The sequence below is a fragment of the Epargyreus clarus genome, unplaced genomic scaffold, assembly GCF_041222505.1.
Source record: "Epargyreus clarus isolate Ecla_fem2 unplaced genomic scaffold, WU_Ecla_fem_2.2 ptg000027l, whole genome shotgun sequence".
NCBI classification, from domain to species: domain Eukaryota; kingdom Metazoa; phylum Arthropoda; class Insecta; order Lepidoptera; family Hesperiidae; genus Epargyreus; species Epargyreus clarus.
In genome coordinates this window covers 13,907,554-13,932,343 of record NW_027332234.1, presented here as the reverse complement: position 1 = coordinate 13,932,343, position 24,790 = coordinate 13,907,554, and the positions used below count along the sequence as shown (strand labels likewise).

At 33.6% G+C, this 24,790-nt stretch overlaps 1 protein-coding gene across 2 annotated transcripts in view; it reads left to right on the top strand.

Moving 5' to 3' along the window:
• Positions 1-12,967: 12,967 nt before the first annotated feature.
• LOC140753958 (uncharacterized) overlaps positions 12,968-24,790 on the top strand; it is a 44,064-nt gene continuing 32,241 nt past the window's right edge. For both annotated transcript variants that reach the window (XM_073088822.1, XM_073088821.1), the window contains exon 1: positions 12,968-13,383. In XM_073088822.1, the coding sequence (XP_072944923.1) occupies positions 13,200-13,383 (184 nt within the window). In that variant the 5' untranslated portion in view covers positions 12,968-13,199. The remainder of the gene's footprint in view (positions 13,384-24,790) is intronic.

Genomic DNA, 24,790 nt, shown 5'->3' with positions numbered 1-24,790 from the left:
TGATTTCATTTTAAAATCAATTATTTCTTCATGTGGGATACAACTTGCTTTTATATCTTGAATTTTAATCCAAGGTCAATATTATAAGAGTCTTCAGTTAAATTATTTGCTTATGATCTGTATGCACTGTACTTCCATTAATATGGATTTACGCAATCACGTTCAGTATGTAGATATAACGATGGCTAGATAGATTGATGCATACAGGGCATGCGACATAACTTGAAAAAATCGTAAACAACTCACACGGATAAAGGAATTAATTAAATAAAAAAAAAACAAAAACAAAACACGGAATGGTTCAAAGTAAATATGGCAATGGAATGTGCGCTTTCCAGTTAAAGAAGATAAAATAGTTTATTGTAAGTGATAAATTAAAATATACATTATAATAATTAAATACATGTTCAAGTTTAAATGCAACGGTTGTGAGAGAGGCCTAAAGTAGTTCAGACAGAATGATTTTACGTTTCCTACCCGATAATATACTACCTATTGTGTTCGTAGGTTTACTATGTTCAAACTACTGTGCAATTTTACCACGCGTTTTTAAAATAATGATTAAGTTATGTCTACACTGTTATCTTTTTGTTATTGGCCTGCGATTGACTGGTTGTTGTTTAAAAATGTAGGATATTTAATGATTAAACTCGGTTTCTATAGTACATTCTTTGTGTGTACCATAGAATCGTGTTAGATCAAGCTTGGTGCAAATGTGTTTATGTGCCAAATAAGAGTAACGCATTTTATTTTAAGATAGCATTTTGGTGTGTCTCAAGGCATGACACTGTCACCACAGATTTTGTTGTGAAGAAATACACAACCAGTGACGTAATTATGAAGAAAATAAAACCAGTCAATCCCAGAGACAAATTGCATCCTGAGCTTGCCCTTTATAATTTAAATATTTGGTTTCCCAGTGCGAACTTGCCCAGTTTTTTTATTTACATTGCACTCTCTGTTACTTTTTTGTTTTTCCCAGAAAGAAAATATCTTTGGAAGGTTTTTGGAATATTAGGAAAGCAATAGATTAGAGCGTCTGACGCAGTATTTACGTAAAATATCGAGCGTTTAACGCAAAATGTTATATTTTACGTTGAAAAGAAATTAAATTTCTGGCAAAACGCGTTGTGTATTATATTATTTGCGTAAAAATTGTTTTGCCTGATTATTTTGTTCAGATATTTACATTAGGTTATTTCTAAATTCGGTTTTGTTTGAATTTTATTTTTCTCAGTTTTTCGATATTAATTGTTTATTGTTTTCGTTAAACGAATTTGTAGTTGTGGAATTATTATGATTATGTATTGTTATTTTTATAGTTTTGTCGATTAAGTTTGAAGTTAAAGCTGAAATTTTGATTATTTGTGAAACTATACGTTTGGTTATAAAAATGTAAAAAATCATTAGATTTTGTATACACAGTGAATACAGATTATGATAAAATAAGGTATAATTTGTACTACCGGCTTTTATTGGCAATTATAAATTGTGCTTTAGTGTAAGACACACTTTTTTTGCTACTTTTTGCTTCGGGTATAACCCGCGTTCGAATAAAATTTGAACTAGACACAAAAACCTTCCCCTCGCATCCCTCATATAAAGTACAGGCTCAGGTACCGTGTTATGTACGTAAATTATGTGTTCAAAACGAAGTTTTATTTCATATTAACACTGTTTACATAAAATATTACATAATATAGAAATATATTGCAAAAATGTTGAGATTTTAAACACATAGGTGGATATTATTATTCGTTTTTATTTGTTGTTCTACTCTAAAATAGCCGTGCCAGACGTATTTACATAAAGGTAGGGTTCTTTTTTGCTTGTATCGTGTTTCAATAGAGTTTTGCCGTTTATAATAATAGTCTATACATAAGTAAAACTATCTAAAGCAAGTTAGGAAAATTTATTGAAAATATAATGTTATAGCTAGCATAGTAAAATAGTTTCACGAATATTAAGTAATTGTTTTAAACTACGTTTTAGATATTTACTTATTTATTGACACGTATATAATATAAAGTTAATAAATAATCGACGCGTTTGTTTGTTGACACATTACGTAGAACTGATAACATTTCGCTCACACAAACGTAGTTGTAGTTAAGTGGATATAATAGTGAAATTAATTAAAAAACGTAGTTCCATAATGTACAGTACCTCCACAGCTGACGCGCGGCGGCGGCCCCGCCCCGCGCGCCGTAACAACCCCGCCGGTAAGGTTTCCTTTATGTTCATGTTACATAAGTGCAATTATAATTATATACATGCCCGTTGTAAAAATAAATAAGAAAATATATACACACTTACGTTAATATAATTATTACCCGACACATACGCTAGGAGGAATAAACAAAAATGGATGTTACATTCCGACGTTAAAAGCGATTTGACTAGTCTCGTGTGTTCAAATACTTCCTTAAATGAGTAATAGCTTAGTTTCATGATAGATTTTACGCTTTGCCGCACGCGATAGGAAAAAAATATGAAAAAAAAATGTCTTGAAAAGTAATGGGACCTGTATAACTAATGCCTGACTGTTAACACCAAATTTTTTATATTAAAAAATATAAATGTTATTTATTACGAGTTCCCGCGTAAGTATTCACGAAACGGGAGGGGGGTCTATTGTTATTTTATGTAATTATAAATTATTGACATTGCCATTCACGGATAGACTTCCTTCCCCGATTGTACATTGCAGTATAACAAAGTAATTTTAAGAAATATAACAGATGTGAAGCTTTGTAATCCTTCGTAACGATGTAAACGTAGATTTGGTTTCCAGAAAGGAGCTCGATGCTTATTGCGATCAAATCGACGTGTTCATTGTACATTGTTTGCTCGGTCGAAGAAGATGGCACCACAGACCACTTAACTGATAAGGGAATATAATATTATGTTTCATCCCTTCGTTTGCTGCATAAATGAAATTAATTTATTGTGGGGTAATCTATTAACTCCTCGATTCAATTAATTTGAAAATTTGGTAGGTTTTTTTTCCTTTGAAATTATGTTAATAATAAAATGTAACACTATGTCGCGTTTTGAGGACTGCGTTTCTTATTTTAACAGTATGTGGTCTGTGGATAATGCGAAGTTAAATCAGTTTTGTTTCAATGTACCAAGCGATGGTAGATTGTATTTGTACAGAATTCTCTATTGGGAATAATCGTCGTGGCACGAAGTCCCAGTGTGCAGTTTTTACAATAATGTAGTTTCAAGTTGTTGATATAATTCTGAAACGTGAACGGCAAAAGTTTGTAACGGTATTTCAATGTAGTACAATTTGGCAAAGCCATTGTTTTTGTTTCGTTCGTAAATTACACTCATTGAAATGTATTTGTAAGTCGCAAGCGTGAAAATGAACCGAATTGGGAGAATTAAATAATTTTTAGACATTTATAACACCAGTGTAGATATTTTATGTTCGCCTTCTTTAGTATATGGTATGTAGACCATTAGCTTGGCTCCTATGCAACACCTTATTACAATTTGAGTGGTCGTTGGCTGTGTTACTTACTGATTTCCTATATGCAAAGCTCAATAAGTTAATCGTAGTGACCTTTAAGTCCTCATATACATTTAATTACTGTTATTCGTACAGCGTTGTTTACCCACTCTTCTGTCTATTATATTAAAATTAATAACATTGTCTAGTTCATAAAAGTAGGGAAAAATACTTATTAGGCAATGGAAATATTTATTTTCATTTATTCGGTACGTTTCCAGGCTTGCGATATGTTTAGTTGGAACGCTCTCAGTACGAGCCTCGTGTGTTGTAACTTGTACAGTTCGTCGCTAGAGGATGTGGGTTTAACCGATCCTTGAGAAGTGGAAATAAAACATTTTCGAAGATTAAATTTTGAAGCAAATTTACTGTAGGCGGTTTGAATTATACTAAGGGATTTTTAAAGGAAACACTAACACCATAAAAGTCCAAACTGTTTACTAACTAAAATTAGGGTCTAGTCCTCTAGTACAAGTGGCACTAGTTAAAGGCATATTTTTATGGTAAGAAGTCAAACTTTGCTGTGTGCAATGTTCGTATTGTAAAAGGTATCTTATATTAAATAAAATAAATTCGTTGAAAGGTTCTTTCAATTAAAACAATTCGCATGGCAAGCTGTAATGCTTAGTAAAAATATTCAATCATTCTTTTAGTCATCAGATGACATTAACGTTATGACTGATTGTTCGAAAAATTAGCAAATTATACTGTTGGTATTGCAAATACCTGCAAATTGCAATTAAACTGCGATACTATGTAATAAACAGGTGAATAGTTTTTACTGGCAAATAGATTTTCGCTGTCGAAGTACGCTAAGATATTCAGCTTTTAAGTTCAGAGCTTTACATATAACATCTTTAAATATCCCAGTGAGTGTAATACGTATATAAAATAAAATTGTTACGTTATTTTAATATAAAATTGGTTAAACCACGACCTCTAACGACGCTTTAGGTAAGCAGTGTACGCAGATAGTAGCACCTCGCAATTATGTAGTAACATGTCTAGATATACATTATATTATTATTAATGCTATAGTATATACATTTAATTTTATTCCACTTAGTTTGTAACTCGTGTTGAGTTGAAACACTAGATTAGGCATAGACGGGTACGGACTGTAGTTAAACAATGTGTTGTAGATCATTGACATAGTCTCCTTTTAAAATATGCCACCTCAAATACGTTCACCTAACATTTTACTTTTATTTATCACAGCAGAAATGAAAGCACAAAATTATACGATATTTATCAAGCTGGTAATAAGGTCACAAAACAGATTTTGTACAAAAGAAATATATACACTTGAATGCATATTCTAAAAGGAGCTTTCGGCTTCATTTGCATTGGTAAACAATGTATATCCCACATCGAAAGCTAGTGTGAATGCGGCCTTATTTAAATCGTATGTATATTCGTTAAATATACACTTACCGAACTCCTCGCAACCGACGACATGACAAAATGGAGTTCAATGATATCTATACTAGTCCCATTGCAAGTTGAATAGATTTTGCATAAAAATAATGTTCCTGTAACGGCATAAAATAGTGTTTTTTTTTAATAATGTTAATGATTAGGTTTAATATGTAACGTCTAGAAGAGTCGATGTTATACGATCGAGGTGGAGTACCGGTTGACTATTTGGAGGCGCGCTCTCCCGCACCGCACCGTCACAACAGCCGCTGCACTCGGGCAGGAACTAGCGGCGAAAACACGCATCGCCAACGAGGGTGTTCTGTTGTGTTTAAAGAAATTATATTTTTTTACAAATGGTGCTACTGTTTTGTGTTTTAGTCAATAATAGCTTGACCGCTCCTGTACTGCCATTGTAGATAACGCGAGGAGGACAGGCGGATGCGTTGTGAACGCGCCCGCCCATATCACAATTGATCTTAGATTATAGTGAACATCACTCCACAAACGTAAGGTTAAATTTAGGTGTACTTTAGCTTTTGTAACTCGCAAATGTAGTTCGTGAGTGACGCTCGAGCCGTCGTATGTTGTAAACGTCTGTCGCACGTGAGCCGCCACAGCCAATAAGGCACGAAGTCTTTGAAAAAAATATTGTATATAATTTAAAGAGATGTCAGTAATCAAAATTTTAATTGTAACAATTGACATGCAACAAAATGAAGTGGCTGTGGCTGTAGCGTGGCCTGCGTGGCCAATGCGGCTGGCGGACGTCATTCGGTCGCCGCAGCTCTCGTCAACGCACGCGTCGCGTTCGGCAATCGATGTTACGTTTATTGAATTTCTAATTCTAATTTTTTTGGTACGTTACACTTTGTTTACTTTCATATTATGATTATATTGTAAATAAAAATAAAAGCTTTGGATTTGCGTGTTTGTTTTATTTAATCACTTGTAGTACCTACCTAGTTACATAATTTATAAACGGTAATTTATGGAGAACCTATTTATAAATAAATGTATAATTCGCGCCAATGTGCTAGTCCGCTCTGAAATTGTTGCGAGCAGGTGTAGTGGCTATTTTGCTATGGCGACGCGATTCATTTGTAGGTATATTCAGAGTGGACTAGCAGTTTTACGCGGACTATAACTGCTATTAAAACATCCACTGGGAAGCTTATAATATCTTTCTGTAAAGAGCGAAATAAATTATAAACCAAATAGAACAAGAGACCAAGAGAGAATTTCAAATTATAGGTACACAATTAACTTTTGGCAATGGTAATAAATATAATAGATTGAGGCGTGAAAAAGTTAAGTCTTAACTAGAAGATACAACCCAGGGCATCATCTAAGTGAGAAAGTAAAATAATCAATGTGAAATGCGGATTTATGACTATACTCTTATGCAATTGAATTGGCAGCAGGTGATATTCAAAATGAGATGTAGGTAAATCAATTTTATTGCGGATATTTTTGATGGAACATCGTTTTTACATGCAAACGGAAGTACCTATAATAACCGTATATCATTAATCAATAAATAGGTTTATTGTATATGATCTGATGCTTACTGTGATATAGGTAAGTTATAGTAAAAAAAAAATATATCTAAATTCAACTGAACTTTTGTTAGGCTTTCCTATGTAAATGATCTTATTTTATCAACTTAGTTCTCAGGAGCAAGCAGCATCACCTCCGTGATCGATTGAATTTTCTATTTAAAGTACTTAATTGTAAGTGAAAATACATAATATAGCCTGTATGCATAATTATTAGATTAGAAAACGGTATTTTCGCAAATAGAACTGATAACCTACGATAATTGTGTGGGGAGCGGTTTAATCGCGGGCAAATGAGTAACGAATACTGCGGTTTGGACAATGCGTGTGTTCCCAATGATACCCGACCATTCTGCGTGCCGCGGTGAATGTTAATTCCGTCCTTTGGTTACCTATTGAAAATTATATTCCGTATACCTTACCATACAATATACTATTTCCATTACCCAATGCTGAACATGGGTCTCTTTTCAGAATGAAAAAAGGGTGAGGGTATTGTCCGTCATGCTGACCCACATTATATTTTTCACATACTTTATATATCATTTACATGAGAAAAAAGGAAACTCGTTCAAAAAATTCGGCCGGGTTATATAAGAAGGTGCAGTAATCTTGGAATGGCTAAACTAATTGCTACGGCACTTATACAGGGTGAATCTCCATAAAGTGCACATATTGAAACAGGTAAAATTAAACCGCATTTTGTCGACAAAAAAAATATAAAAAAATTTAAAAAAATTTTTTTTTTGAGTTTTACAACCTTTTGAATTTTTTTTTGGGAATTGTGCACCTGAAGTAAATAAATCGCTATAACTTTTAAACTAAGAGGGTTATCAGGTTCAAACAAAAATAACAATGATTACCAATGATAGGCCGTACTGATCCATGAAAAAAAAAACAAAAAAAAATCATCTTCCCAGGAAAAAAATGTCAGATTAGTGCAAAAAAGCACTTTTTTTTAGGTAAAATTTTCAGTAATCATCAATTTCCTCAAAATAATCTAGGCATTTTATTTTTTTATTATTATTTAATGCAATTCTACGTCGTATTAGCTTTCAAACACTAAAAAAACCACGCCTCTAACTCAAGTATAAAGTTAGCTAGGAACGTTTCAAAAAAGACGCGACGCACGTGCGCCCTAATAAAACTGGTATAGTCCGACCCATAATTAGATGTCCAAAATATAAACAAAGGAAACTATCAAAAATATGTTTCAATGGTAAATTCATGGTAGTTTTTTTTTATTTTTGACGATATTAAAGTGATAAAACAGTAATAAAATAAATCTTTAATAATTAAAAAAAAAACACTAGTTTGTATTAAAAATGTTATTTATTACCAACACCCTAAACAACTGCCTTTGTTTAAGCGCTCGTAGGAAACTTTATACTTAAGTTAGAGGCATGCTTTTTTTAGTGTTTGAAAGCTAATACGACGTAGAATTACATTAAATAATAAAAATAAAATAAAAAGCCTAGATTATTTTGAGGAAATTCACGATTACTGAAATTTAACCTAAAAAATTGCTTTCTTCACACTAATCTGACTATTTTTTTCTGGGAAGATAAACTTTTTTGTTTTTTTTTTTCATGGATCAGTACGGCCTATAATTGGCATTCATTGTAATTTTTGTTTGAACATGATAACTCTTTTAGTTCAAAAGTTATAGCGATTTATTCACTTTAGGAGCACAATTCCAAAAAAAAAACTTCAAAAGGTCGTAAAACCCAAAAAAAAGAAATTTTATTATTTTTTTTATTTTATTTGTCGACAAAATGCGGTTTAATTTTACCTGTTTCAATATGTGCACTTTATGGAGATTCACCCTGTATATAGAATTTACTTACAGAGAGTTACCTACGATATAAGAAAAAAAATGATTTATATACGAGTATGTCCTATATAGGACCTATTTAAAACTTTCATTTGAGATACCTTTGCATACTTTATAGGTACTTATAACTACTCCAAGCACAATCTTTATATCTAGTTCAATGCGGACCGAATAACGAGTAGATTATTACAGTACACCCAAGCGATAAATTACTTGCAGACAAATAGCGAGAGCGAATATTACGGTGTAAACAATGAGTGTGTTCTGATATCGAAAATTCAGAAAGCAATTCCGTGTTTCCGCAGATTTGTATGTTAACCATGTATAACCATAACAATAACTTGTCTTTAATTTTAATACCTTAATTGTACTTCAAGCAGCTGTTTCGTACTTGAAAGAGTATTGACTTCTATAGATCGTTGCATCTTTTTTTTGTAATAATTACGAGAGTACTAGAAGAGCATGAGGGCCAATGCATGGTAGGTGAATGGTCACTCTGTCTACTCCTCATGGATAGATATCTTGTAAACAGTACAGGCTGTAAATAGCATGAAGTACTGCCTAAGATGGACCACATATATTTTGTGTGTCCATCTCTTATCATAGTAAATTTAATCTACTTAAATTAAAGCTTAAGCGTTCACTCCATCTACTAAGCTAATGACACGAAATTTAGATGACGGTGTTCTATTAAAATCTATCAACATTTGTAACATTTGAATACGTTTTAATTGAACTCTCCGACTCGAGTTACTTTCTACTTAATAGAAAATGAGTAATTGCGTATTCTTATTTATCTTTTTAAATAGAATCTGAATGAGTTGACCTAGATGTTTATAATGTTTTTATATAGGTACCTATGCACTAAGTTACTAAGACTTTATGTAGTTACCAAATTTGAAAGTAAAACTGTAGCATCTATTTCCGACTTACCTAAGCAATCCAGCGTAACAAGCTGATAAATAGTAATAGAATAGTTTCTAAGAGTCATAGACAATATATTCTTAGTCCTTAGATAATTTATATCCGAGCTTTGAATTTAACAATAAAACTTACAGTTTTATTGTTAAATTTAAATATGCTCTTAGGTTAATTACTTAGGTTACTACCTACCTAACATCCGGTGGACTGTATGTTATGCTGTTTCCATAACGTGGGTATATTAACATTTTAAAGGTGTTAGATTTTTTATTGGCATGTTAGCACTGTCCCAATTATTTTTGCCTCTTAGCAACAGTGTCACATATGCTACGTTTCGGCTTGAAGGGTGTGATATCTAAAGGAGGAGCCATTTATTCCTATTAGGTATAACTCGATTCCAAGGGGTAAGCGACGCATTTGTTGGTGACCACAAAAGTAGCAGTGACCTAATCTGTCTATGTTATTTTAAATTCACAAAAAATATATAAAAAACGAGTCGCAGCTATGTAAAGACAGAATAAATTTCATTTCAATTTAGCTTATTATGTTTATAATTTATTGAATTCTAAGATTGATATCACCAGGTATAGACCGACAACTGATTAATTATATTAAAAATGAGGCCGAGTAACGTTTAATTTCTTGTATCAAGTCAGGTCCGGTATTAATAAGGGACGCATATGAGTAAGCTAGTTGATATACCAGTAAACTAAGTAGGTTCCTATGTTGGCTGTCGAAGGACTTTCCTGTTAGAGATAGTCACATAGGTGCAGTTAACCTAGTTTAGGAGGAAAAGTACAAAATTAAATGATAAAGAACTTGGAACCTACTTTTAAGAACACCAGCTCATACGAGTAGATACCTATATGGGCAATTCAACTAACTTTCAAAGGGTTCTATAGACTATTATTGTCTCAGCCTAACTAAAGTTAAATTGTAATCGAATTGAGCTACTTTTTTTTTCAATACAATATTGTTAAGTCTATATAAAATTACATCTACCTATGTACCTACAGCCTAAAGCATAGATTTCTCAATTTTTCATAAAGACAAAATATTCAAAAAGTTCTGGACTTAAATTAACATTAAGCTTCAGAATGTTATATGATCACAAACATAAAGCGACGATGTTGAAGATGAGTCATTAAATCTTTATTGTTCAGACCTAAGAAATCTTAGCAAGGTAATAGGTACATTATTTTTATGAAACATCAAACAAGTAGCAAATAGACCCACTGATCGAGTCCATTCGATGTTGTTACCGGTGCTCATGAACACTCAAAACTAGCTTGAAACATAACAGGAATTATATTATCTAAGAGGGATAGTTATGTGCGTTGCTAACTGCGAGTTCGGAGAATGAGCAACGCATCTATTTACTTAGTAAATTGGAACGAAGTTTACCTTACATCTTCAAATAAAACCAAACGAAGCGCGACCGGTGTTGCTGTAAGTGCGGCAGTGATACCACGTGGAAGCACCGATCTTCGACCTATTTAACGTATTGGTTATCACGCGATCCGACAAGAGAAATTACAACTCGTCCATATATTATAATTACGTTTTCCTCTTTAGTATTATATCCTGCAGCGCACGCGAGCAGGCAACTAATCAGAGAAAGTACTCGATGGACCCGTTCGGTTGCGTCCGAGAACAGCGAATCGATTACACGGTCAAGGCTCTGTTTTTGCGCTTATTGGACAACTCACCGAATTGAAACTCGTAAACAAGCTCGTATATTTTCGTTAAACAAACAAGCCTTTATGTAGCTGAAGGAATAGCTGTGTTACTAGTCATACAATTAATATGTCTGACACATAGAAGAGAAAACAGGATGTTTATATGCAATTGATTGTTTAAATCTTTATTGATGGTGGACATGGCCATTTTTTACATTAGTAATCTATAAAAAAACTAGTTATAGCCCGCGGCTTCGCCCGCGTTTAAAAGAAAATAATATAACATACTAACATACATAAAACTGAAAATTCGTAACTTCAACTTTGCTAAAGATCATCACTTGATCAAATGCATAGTTTACGATTCAATCCTTATTAATATCGATTAAAATAATCGTAGTTTTGGGTCCAATAGATCGATTCTCCGATTAATCGATCTTAGATCGCCATCCCTAGTTCCTGTGGGATTTCCGGGATAAAAACTATCCTATGTCCTTTCTCGGGTCTCAGACTACCTTTGTACAAAATTTCATTAAAATCGGTTCAGTGGTTTGGGCGTGAAGAAGAGACAACCAGACAGACAGAGTTACTTTCGGATTTATAATATTAGTAAGGATAAAAATATTATGTTCAGTTCTATGGACCTATGGATCATTAGGTTTTACTATACATATAAGGATACGGCATAGATAAGTACCTATAGATTTGCCTTGTAATTGAAGGAAGCCATTAAATGCGCTAATCTATGGGATACGGTTATACTTTAGAAGGATTACCTTCTGAACAATTAAGAATAAATATTGAGTGAAAACGAAACCCACGATAATGCAATAAGAGAGTATAAAGCTTCTCTATGGTATGTACACGATCACATTGTTAAGTTATTTTTACCTATGGGCATGTATAGCCCCTTATAGAAGAGCCCTACTTGATGTCGATCACAAAAACGTTATCTATCTCCTAAAACGTAATCACATTTTCACGCTAGAATCCAGCAGCGCTTTCACCACTGTTATAAGGATGGAAATATATTTTCACAATATTTTAATAATGAATCCACAGTGCCAGTGTCAGCGTGGCTTGCTTTGCAAACAAACAGAGGGTCCAACAAAACCTTCGATTACAAGAGTCTACAAATGGAATATTTACATTTCCTTGAGCGAACCCAACCTTTCCGCATTGTAAAGCTTTAAGAAAGCAAGGGTGTAGACGGAAAGCTTATTTATTTATTCAGAAAGTCAACATTTTGCCAAATTTGAACCATTTATTATCCAAATTTATGTATGAATAATATTACTTATACATTTGTGTATAATTAAATAAGATTTATCGAGCAGTATTCCATATAAAAAAAATGAAATACAAATACGAACCAAATCAATTCATTTTCGTTTTATGCGTTACAAAATAAAGGTCTCATTCAAAATTATGAACTTATTATTAAAAATTTACTTTATAAAATGTAAAAAATTACGGATACAACCAATTTTTGCAACATTCTATAATCACATGCATTCATAGAATTAATGTATTTTATGTATTTGTTGCATAATGAATTTTAAGTTATCAAAGTTTTTATTACTACATATTATGCTTTTACATAATAGCATTAAACTCGGAACCTTCGTTGCATCTTACGAACGTAATGTTTACGTCAATGAATTAAAATCATTATCAGGTCTGCTTCATAACAAGTCCAGTTCAGCAACGCGTAAATGTTACTGGGTCATTGTCATGACCACTACGATTAAGCCCTCGATTACGTAGAAATCGGGCAGAAGTTTCACTAATCTTAAATAATCCCGCGTATTAATTTCCTTGTGGGTAAAAGTTAATAAGGTTTTATAGAGACGCTTGTTAGCTACACTCTTACTTTCTCGTATCAGGATCCGTTCTACTTAATTAAAATACTTTTAAAGAGTTTAAAATAAGTAATCTGCGCTACTTGTATTATGGTGAATACATAAATAATTGATAAACGGGTCTTTGTAACGAAGTAGCCTGAATAATTCGCTTTTTCTTATCCCTTCGATGTCGCATGGCTGTATGAGGCGGACGCGCAAGCCGGCCAGTCTGGTAAACGACACCGCGCATGCGCCGTTTCTCTATTAAAAATGGCCACCGAAAGCGCGCGTAATTTAATCACGCGATGTTATTGTAACTTTTCATCAATTATTAGTTAAAACACATTACATATTCATAGATGAATTTTATTGTAGTATTTAATTTTTTTATGCCAAAGTTTTTAAATATTTTAATTATGAACGTAGAAAATGTTTTACGCGGTATTTTTAAGACGTTGCGTGTATGTATTAGTGATATTGCTTTGGTTAGTTTTGTGTTATATCGAAGGATCGCCAAGGATTAAGTTTAAAAGAAAAGTGGACTCTCCCAATGTTGGAAATAAGCTGCAGGAAAAAAGTTTGGTGGCTGAAAAGAGAGGATTTTTCTCGCATGGTATGTAGTAAAAATTAATTGATTATTTGTCTATTTTATAATTTACTCCTTTTTTATATGAACTGATCCAACTTCTTTGGCATAAATTACAGTTTAGTGTAACATTATTAATGTATTGTCGTGTGTCATTTAATTGTTTATGTTGCAACTGGCCATGATAGAATGTCGTTAATTCTAACGTCTAACGAAAAAAATCTTTACCACCCAGTTTGACTTTCATCGCCATTTGATTTTTAAATGAGGCATACAATTAATTTTTATACTGTGACGAACAAATACGTAATCCCACACCAGTTCATTTGTAGATAATATTTTATGATTTTGTAGGTACTGCCGGGTATTATTAATTATTAATTTATTAATATACAGGGTGAATTTTTAAAACGGGCCTTCAGGGCCAAATCCGAAACTATAAGGATTAGCTAATTAGTTGATTAACCAACAAATTCTTGAATGGTATGACTTATGTCTGTTTCTAAAGAATTATACATAAATCATATGTTATGTATAATCCTTAAGGTTTAGTAAGCCAATGTATGGAAAACGTAAATGTATGGAAAATGTACGTATTTTCTTCAAAATTTTGCTTTTCCTTTAATTTGTCATTTATCATTACTTTCCAGATTTTGATCCTTATAAGCAACACTATCAGATAGTGGAATAATATAGAAAGTGCATTTTTTTTCAAAATGAACTCGTTCGATTCCCGGCTAGGAAAAATTTTTTTTAAAAAAGTAATGATGCAGTTTTAGTTTTTATCAAAATCAGCCTCGTAACTCCTTTCAGCATTTTTCGCTAATCCTATAGTTTCGGATTTGGCCCTGAAGGCCCGTTTTAAAAATTCACCCTGTATATTAGTATGCATGGTAAGCAATAGAGTAGACTAAATGTATATTTCTCATTGTCGTTTTCTACATTTAAAAAAAATATACAATTATTGTTTTTTTTAGGTAATGAGTCTTTGTTACTATAAATAAATAAAATAAATTATTATTATGAATTATTGTAATGTGTGTATTCTACAAGTTATCTGGTTGTACTACTAATCTATGGGTTGTACCTACTTGGTTTTGCTGTTTACGAGTTTTTGTTCGCGGCTCTCGCTGCATTTACCTGTCTGCTGTTAAGCTGAGGAAACTTGGAAGTTTTCGAGTAACAAGGAGCTAAGTATATCCAAGCTGTCCTTGTCTGTTGTCCCTAATATTTGCATGTCACTGCCGACAAATAAGTTCGGTCAATTTTTAAAATAAGTTCATGCAGGTGGATTAATAGACAAAATTTAAGGTTTCATGTTCTAGTATTATGCTTATAATCATATTACAGCTATAACATATTGCTTTGATAAGGTAGATTAAGTACCTATGTATTGTATTCATACTAAAAAAAAATTTTTTAGGCGAGGTAAATAGTACGATATCAGTAATAACAAACTTCTGGTATTAAACTGTGTATGGTATGCATAAAATATAATTATCACAAAACATTATAATTAAACCTACCTACTAGCATTGTGAAATGAATAGGCAAGAAAGTAAGCATATTTTATTACTTAATATATAGGTATCAAGCTAGGTAATAAAATTGTGATTCATAGAAGGTTACTATTCTGTAAATCGATTCAAATCTTTTTCCCTGATAAAATTCTACATCGATTTAATATCTTCACAATTCTAGATTAAGACACTTTAGGACAAGATAGAGAAAAAATATTGCAAGTCTTTAGAGCATAATTGTAAAAAACTACTGTCATGAATGAAAAAGACAATGAAAGTCAAAGTATAACAACAAAGATGAAAGAAGAACACTAACTACGGGTCGTGGGGCCTCTTTAAATAATAACAGAATGCGATACGATAGTAAATAATATAACGATTTCTCTTAAGGAAATGAAAGATAATGAATGTCGATTTACTAGTCATAAATATACTTCATAAATAATGAAAGATTGAGGTTCGATGTTCACTGTAGTGCCAATCACAGTCCTCCCTGCTCCGGTTCAAATTCAATCAAATATTCACGAACTATGCGTCATGCGGAGCGTCAATATGATCACACGAATGAGTGCGAATATATTGACGCTCCGCTGCAGCCCGGACATATTGCAATATTGATTCATTTATGATATTGGTAGAATAGTGTGGACTGGCGTGTACGTGTAATTTGCTAAATGGAGCCCTTGCCGTCATATAAGAGCGACTCTACAACTTTTTGATGTATGTAATAAATTCGTAAATATTAAAGTAAGTCTGAAAGTTTAAGTAAACTCTGTAGATGTATTTACATGAGCTATTCCGCAAGGGTGGCAACATATCTGTGACAGATTTTAGAAAGGAATCAAATTCTAACTGGGGTTGATTGCAGATGGTCATAAGCGGCAGTGGTGGTCACTCCTGTATAACATAATAATTTTGAAGGAGGTAGAACCCTTTGTGGTTTGACTCCGGCGGCACCACCGCCACACTTATTTCTACCTAATAACATCACTGTTAGGCGCTGCTGTGTTCCGTTTTGAAGAGTGTGGTAAGGGAGACAGACTTTTCCAAGGCGTTCCAGCTTAGTCCTCAGGGGTAGCGGCGCATTTGTGGCCGACCTCGGGTAGGAATATCTAATCCTATCTGGGGTTGAATACAGATGTCCATGGGCGGCAGGAGCTACTTACCATAAGGTGGACTGCATGCTCGCTGCTCGTCTGCTACTCCTATATTATAAAAAAAAAGTATGATTGTTTAGTATTTCCGATTTAAAAAAGGAAAACGTTTTGTTCTTGGCGTAAAAAGCGTGGTTGTGGTATGTAAAGAATAGATGACGTAAGGCAGGTAAAGTACAGAGAACTTGAAACTATGCGGGACGTTCCAACTTACTCGTACCTAGTCTACATCTCCACACCGGTTTACCTGTATTTGCATCCGATGCAGTCACGTCTGCGTCATAAGAACTACTTGTTTACTAATAAAAACGCTTAAGTGCTTTCTACTTCTTAGGCTTTCTGTTGATTACTTCGCATGTCGTAATGAAGGGACATCGTTTCTCAACCTGGCTGCATTTTGACTGGAATTGATTTATGACTAAATAAATACATCACACACAAAAGCTCATGAAGTAGGACATCGATAGGCACAAGCCTTCAACTAGACTGAAGATGCATATTTGTAAATTTATCAAATCTATAAAACTAGAACACTGCAGCAAAATTCCTGTCAAGTAAACGTAGCGATGGTGTCTGCTACTCGAAGCAGAAGGGTTACACTTCCTTTAATAGCTAATTGGTATTATCTAAAATACAGCAACATCTGAAATTACAGAAATCTTTGGGAACAACTGCCTTGAAGATCACCTAGCTAGTATTTATACTGGTTCTGCAACTTACGTTAAGTAGGCTTCAAATGACGTGCCACTTTTGAGCACAACTTGGGAACAGTGATTTGCTTACTGGTTTCTGTTTAATTTGTGACCGACTGCATTACTCCGTGATTCCGGTTGATGTTTGGTGCGTAATGTTATACCCTAGGGGCATATACCCAGTAAGTGTAATTAACTACTGTTGGAATACTATGAGGGTGTCCCGTCATGTATTGGTACGAGATTAGCTGGACATGGCCAGAGAAAGCTTTATATCTATCATATACATAACTTATGTAAATGACGTCATTTGCATCACTGTGTCTTGAAAGATAAGTTATGTCTTTTCAATACTGCGCTTGTATATGGTGTTATTTATTATTGGAATATTGTATGGGTATTACCATATGTGTTAGCACGGAAGCTGATTGACTTAGTATACATGATCATGTCTGTGACGTAAGAGTGTGTCGTTATTATTATCAATCATAGATTAGTAAAAATTACTCACTCCTAACAAGAAAATGTACCCAGTTTTGAGAATTGAAATACTTGCGTAAAAAAGTTTAGGGACATTTTAGCACGTCTCCGTGCTAAAATCTCCCTAAAATATTTGATATAATTATTTATTTATTACGTAAATTACGCAGTATTAGTTGTTTATTCGTAAATTTTCTCTAAAAATGTTTTTATTTGTCAAGAATTCAAAAAAATAACTTACTAAAGTAAGCTGTTTGTGGCTTCATTCAATTTCAAGGCGGCGAAGTATCTTTACTAATCTATGTTATCAATACTGAAAGGGTGACTACTGCTAGTGACCAGTTAAAATCGAATCCACATCGCTAATTGTCGGGAGAACATCCTTCCGTGAGCAACCTTCCGTGTATCTTTAAAGGTGTGCAGCATCGGTGTTTACAAGCACGTAATATGTCATTCAAAATTATATTGTAGCAGGACAACAGTGAACGTCACAACTGCGTTCTCAAAAATATTTTCACATTTTGTGTACCTAGTGTAAATTTAAGACTAGCCACAACCTAGCAAATGTTTCATTGTGAATTATAAAAATTTTACATCAATAAGTTATAAATTGTATTTACAGCCTCAATTCCTTCTAACACAATTTCTCACTAACTTTAATAAAAAATGAGCTTCATTGAGATGACGTTGCGAAACCGCAGTAGAGCTTTCAAAAGGAACTTTCTCTAGTTTCGTACCTGTAATGGTTCTTCAGTTACTATTGATATTAATTGAACTTCTAACGCCGAAAGTGGGGTTACAACTCGTCTATTTCAATGTAGTTAATCAACGTTTCGAAAATGTGCATAATAATTGGAGATATCTGGCAATGATGTATGGCTTAGTAAAAAATGCGATGTCAATTTATTAGGATTAAGCACTTTTTCACCCGACTTCGGCGAAGCAAGAGGGGGTTTATGATTTTGACCAATGGATGTATTTTATGTTTGTACGTTCACCTGTCCTACCAGGATCTGCGAAACTGCTTATCATAATTTGACCAGTAATATTTCGTTCGAAGCGTCCTTATCATCCGCTGGATGAAGGCTTCGTGACAAAGGGACACAAGTAATGGATTACAAAAATATGATTTAATGATGCCGGGTTGACTATTTTGGATTTTTGAGTCCAAAACAATAATAAACAATGTGTGTTAACTGATACCCGACTACATAAAATAACCCAAGAAAATAAATAGTATGACACAAGAAATCCACGTCCGGATATATACCGATAGCAAATTTAAGAGAATATTGGTTGCCGTTTTCTTATTTATTGTAAGAACTTATTTCCTGCGTAGTGTTTCTGGTGTGACAACTAGTTTTTCATACTTCTAAACTTCACCAGCAAGTAGGTATCCATCTCTTTGACTTGAATGAGTCATATAAACGGTTGCGGATGCCGGATGTCTTGATTCTCATGTAATAAAACGGAATAGTGCCAATAGTCTGAAAGCGGTCTACAACACTACCAAACCACAATAATAATTGCTAGTGGTTAGTTGTATCTGTATGTAAGTGGATTTTTAAGGGGATTTAACCAATAAATAATCTCTCATTTTTCTTCCTTCTTCCATATATACTTTTTTGGACAAATTTCACCAATTTTGACGAGACGCGAAGCAGACCTGTTATCAAACCGGTTAGACATGAAGAGGGTTCTGGGTTTGGACCTGGGTGTTTGTAAACTCAATGTTTGTATGTATGTGTTTATGGAACCCACGATACGAACACATACGAGTGTAGAAAGCGTCAATTGTTGTTTTTATAGCTTATGACTTTACATTATTCTAAATCCCAAATCTCAATTGACGTTCTACTTACAAATAGACATACATACCTATTTATTTTTAATATTATCGCAATCAAAGCACTCAATCAGAAAAATTAAAAAATCAAACGTTGAAAGTTCAAGTTGAAACTGGCGGAACTTGATTAATGTTAAACTAATAACAGTTGCTATTTTTTGCGCTCCATATCAATGGTAGAGCATCAATACTGCAAATATTCAAGTCAAGTACAGTTAACTGGATTTCGTTTTTGTTGTGTTTGATTTTTTTTGCATAGTTGGCATTATTTTTTGTATAGTACTTCTTATTTAGATGTAACAATTAACTACTCATTTAAAAAAAAAAACAAAGAATGTGGGTAGGTAAATAGTTTGGGTAAATACATAACATACTGTCTTTTTATTTACTCAACTATGTTCGCATTAAAATAAACAAATATCCCATTATTATCATGCTCATAACCGTTCGTTATTTCCCACTCAAAAATATATTGTTTTATAAGGAGGTAAAATGTTTCAATAACATTTTTATCGCATAAACAACATCGAAATTACTATCATTTGTCATTTGTTAATTTTTATCGGTATTCAATCGTTCATCTCTCCACGCCCCGTCGCGTTTGTTTATTTGTAAGCGATAAAACTGTTTATTTGTACACCGGTGGGCTACTTAGGTCAGCGCTTGTAGCGATATAAAATAAAACTCCCCGCTGAAGTCGAAAGCGTATGAAAGTTCTGCGACCAGACAATCGGTTTATAGCGGCAATGTTCGTACCTTGTTTAAGGCTGTAAATTATTGGAAAAACAACCTGAACGGCTTGAATGAGAATGAGGTAATCAACGCCTTTTTGGGCAAACCTGCTGAATGTGTGTCAGAAGGGCCGAGTTATTTATGTAATGTTTTTTTTTAGCAAACAGGGACAATGTACGTATGCCTCTTCAAAATTTTATGTTATTATGCACTTACGGTACAATAAATTCCCTATCTCGGTTCGCACGCCCGTTGGTTAATTTATACTGGTTTGCTACGTGACTTTGCTTGTAATTCTGTGTGCACGGGTACAATGTGCATGCGATATATTTTTGCGAGGTATGTTTGGAACTGCTTCCCAGGTTATACTACAGCTGTAGATATTCTTGGGCAAGAATAAAATTAAATTACTGCTTCCGAATGTTAATTTAGAAGACATGTTAAATTTGTTTGAGGTTGAGGAAGAATATAAGTAAGTACATCTTTTTAAATTAATGCTGCAGTAGTCCATTTATTGTTCTGCCAAGTAGAGAGTAGATAATTATGATTTCGACATCTAGTTGGACAGATATCTATCTATTTAAATACGAACTACGGTATAAGTTTTAGAACTGAATGGTTGTATATTTGTATTTATATGTATCTTAATCACTTGCAGGAAATCTTAATCCAGCTGCGAATTCTGACGGTTATTAGTTAAACCATATTATTTTACTAAATGAAGTATTGAAAACATCCCATGTATAAACAAAATTATAGCATTTGTAGTCTAGGCTTTACAGAAGTCAAGAGCGAGCAGGGTGCAGTCGTCACGTGCGGCAAGCACTATGCAATTATTCCCATATTCCCGGAGCCGACCAATTTGTCAGGCGGGACGCTCGCTTTGTGCATGATCCTGTCAGTGAGTTTATCCAGGATTATATACATTTTGTTGTTATAGTAGTTAAAGAACAGGGTTAAAACAATTCCAGAAACAATTTTTTATTATCTCTGGATAACATATCTACTTTTAATATTCCTTGTAATAAGAGTTCGGAGTTGTTTGACACCTTATCCATTCATATTGACTAATTTCAATCATATGCTAGGATACACAGGATTTCTAAACAAGAATTAAAATAATAGAAGAAAGAAAGTCCTTACTCAATAAGTCAGGACTTACCTATAAGTCAAGTGTTAGATCTCATGTCGGGAGTGTCGTGACTCTCTTTGTGGGTGTAGATTAGTGTAGAAACCATAGCAGAAATATAACTATATTTTATTATATTTTTCTTTGTAAGGGAATTAGATTCTTAAGAGAAGAAAATCTTTAACCATAAATTTACACATTTATATATAGGTTTTATACAAAACAAATACAGGTCTGTGGTTTTATACATATATTTTTTTAATATGTATACTTTTTCTGTTTTATTATAGATTAATGTTCATGTGTCACCATAAACGGACACAGCAGCGAAACGGAAGCCTGCTACGCATAGGGATTCGAGTTCCATACTCCTGTGAGTATGGAACTCGAATCCCTATGCGTAGCAGGTAGCAACAACTCCGCTGTACATACCTGGTAAAGTTGAAAGTTAATTTTAGTAAAAACCATGATCAAATTTCTACATTTGCGTCTTTAGAAACCATTTTGCATATGTTAAATATCTATTTCATACCAAAGTTGCGTAACCTTGACCAGTAAGCATTCTTAGAAACTGGTTATTAATATCATAACAGGTTTTAAAATATAGAATATCAATAAAACTCGCCATAAATTTCATTTAATGTCTTCGATACAATTGGCAGGACATTAAATACTTTCACTATAAAATAACATAATTATGTAAGGAACCGCGCCGTTCGATCATCATTTGAATAAATCATTAAACTATTAACTTTTATTCATTTTAGGATATCTAATAAAATATTTTATTCAGTCCTAGATTAGGTACCATAAAATATTAAAAGCGAACAAAGATTACCTTGCGTCAAGACCAGTCAATTAAATTGTAATGTGGTAATTAACATAACACAGCGACATTTATAACATTGAAATTAGAATGTACTTTTATATTCATTACTATTGGTTTTAGTATTCTTCTATATATACGTAATAAAAGTTTAAAACGAGTTTCGAGTCAACCAGATGTTAATTCCGTAACAAATAACACAAAACTTACGCTTTACTAGTAAATGTTTTACATATTGCATATTGGATTAGGAATAAATTACAAAGATATAAAATAAATTACTTTTAATATACGAATTTAATGTATGTGTTTGAAGTTACACACGAAGCTACCTACCACGACGGTCCTTAAAACCAAAAGGACACATCCTTTTACGGTGTCCGAATAAAAAACAAATATTTATTGCGGCATTGATAATGAAGATGCGTGCGAAAGTTTTTATATGGAACCCAGTGAATAAATAACATTCTGGCTCAACCGATATTTGCCTTGTAACCATTCGTAAATTCACTTTCTCGTGTTATTGTGTGACCGATGAATAATTCAAGCTTTGGGTGGAAAGCCAACTAAAATGTTTTGGTATCAGAATTTCCGAACGAATTTGGGTGTCATGTTATATATAAATGTAATAAAAATATGAAACTGTACGTGAGATCAGTCTTTGGGAAATATGTTGGAAGGGTTGTAGAGCAAATTAAAAGTAGATTTGTAAACAACAATGAATTTGAAAAAAATCTGTATTAGTAAGCTATAGAAATAAAGTAGTTAATCTTTAACAAATAGCTACTTTTATCTGCGAGTTTGTGCGCGTAATCTAAAACATAATATAGTAAACTTACAATACCTATTATACCCCTTTAGACAGTCACTGTTTGGTGTGTGTATAAAATGAACCCATTTGGGAAAATAGATTTAGCTTCAGTAGTTCCAGCTCAGCTATCCTCAGACAGTGAGAGTGTAACCTTTCGCTTTTATATAAAGTACTAGTTGACCAACGCGGTGAAATAAATTTGACCGTTATTAAAAACGAAAATAAAAACTAAACTAAAGATTTACCAAAGTAGGTATAACATGAATTGTTCTCATTTTCTATAGATTATATCTTATTCTTGATACGGTACATAATTCGAAATCGGTTTTAATCTACTACAGAATTTATACATAGTCTCTGCCTTATGCGTTCGAGTTATTTGAAATCTACGAAAGATAAGAAAATATTATATTTCCTAATGTAACTTATTCTTCGGTTTATTTTATTGTAACGTTTTATTTACCCTTGCGGTCTAATCGTATATAGGTATAGACAGGAATAATTTTAGGTATTTTGCGTTTATAGTCAATTCAAGCAACAGTAAATTTGCGGCTTTAAATGGTCAATTTACATTTACACAGGCAAGTAGTAAGGTAAGGTATAGTAGGTGTGGTTCGAACGGGGAGGTACCACCGCGACCTCTATTTCTAGTGTGAAGCAGTTCTGCGTTCCGTTGGAAGGTGTAAATGCCGGATGACATGATATGAGACAACCTTCTTAGTTTTCAGGAGTAGCAACGCATCCGTGATTAGCTTCAGCCAGACCACTGGTCTATACGGAGCTGTTTCTTTTATAATATAGGAGTAGCAGACGAGCATGCAGTCCACCTGATGGTAAGTGGCTACTGCCGCCCATGGACATCTGTAATCAACCCCAGATAGGATTAGATATTCCTACCTGAGGTCGGCCACAGATGCGCCGCTACCCCTTAAGACTAAGCTGGAACGCCTCGGAAAAGTCTGTCTCCCTTACCACACCCTTCAAACCGGAACACAGCAGCGCCTACACTGCTGTTATTAGGTAGAAATAGGTGTGGCGGTGGTGCCGCCGGAGTCGAACCACAAAGGGTTCTACCACCTTCACCTGTTTACTGATGTCTATAGGCGATTGTAGCATTGTACCATATGTTGTACCATCACTTACCATCTGTTGGACTGCATGCTTGTTTGCGACATCAATCTTATAAAAAAAAGAAAAGACCACAAGGACTATTGTCCAAAGTATTGTATTTTATCAATGTAAACATACAAGCAGTCTTTCTGGTAGTAACTCCTACCCATGGGCATTTGTAATAAAACCCACATAGATTAAGTTCTTTTTGTGATCAAATATAATAGTTGCTAAACCTCAAGTTTCAAGACCTCAAGCTCTAAGTACTACAGGAGTGCCTAAGATTGTTGTTGCAAAACAGAAATAGATGTGACGGTAGTGTTGCCTTATTCAAATCACAAAGAGCTCTACCATCTCCTAAAATATTGTTAAATCGGTAACCGAAAACCAGCTACAACTATAAACGCACCAACGTCGTCATTACGGTAAGCAATCACAGTCAGCGTACCTAAGGCAGCGTGTATAGTCGTATTGTTAGCATTCGGCAATTCATTAACGACCCGCTTTGAATTGCAAATCCATTACAGTACAAGCCGAGACATATGTATGCGTGTTCTCTTATCTCAAGATCTAGTTATTAATTACACGAAATTACAGCATGCACCGAAGCGGACAAACAAAAGGTATTTTTTAACTATCTTCGTAATTACATTCAGATTGAGCTGTCTGGATTTGTCGTAATTGGAGAGGAAAGTTACAATAGAGAAAAGTAATCCTAATCTATAAATCTAAGTGCCGTTTCACTTTCTGGGATAGTAAAACATAATGATAGCGTAAATATGTAATGATTATCTATATATAAATAGGCACAAACAAAGCAGTTGAGTGTTTCTTTCTTTTACGTATGTCATCCAATTTTCTTTTCGTTTTGTATGCCTGTAATGACATGGTTTTTCAATGCTTAAAAAATGAAGCGTTATTTATTTATATTTTGCGCCAACCAAATGGATACTGAAATATTCAGACATAATCTAGCTCTATCTAATACGATTGGCGTCACGTGTGAAAGAAGAAAATAACATTAGTAGATAAATAACATAGACTGCGTGTCTTTGTATTTGGAGTATTATTTAAAGCAATAAATTTAATATTTTTGATGTGAAACATCTATAGCCGCACGTAAAAAAGATTTCT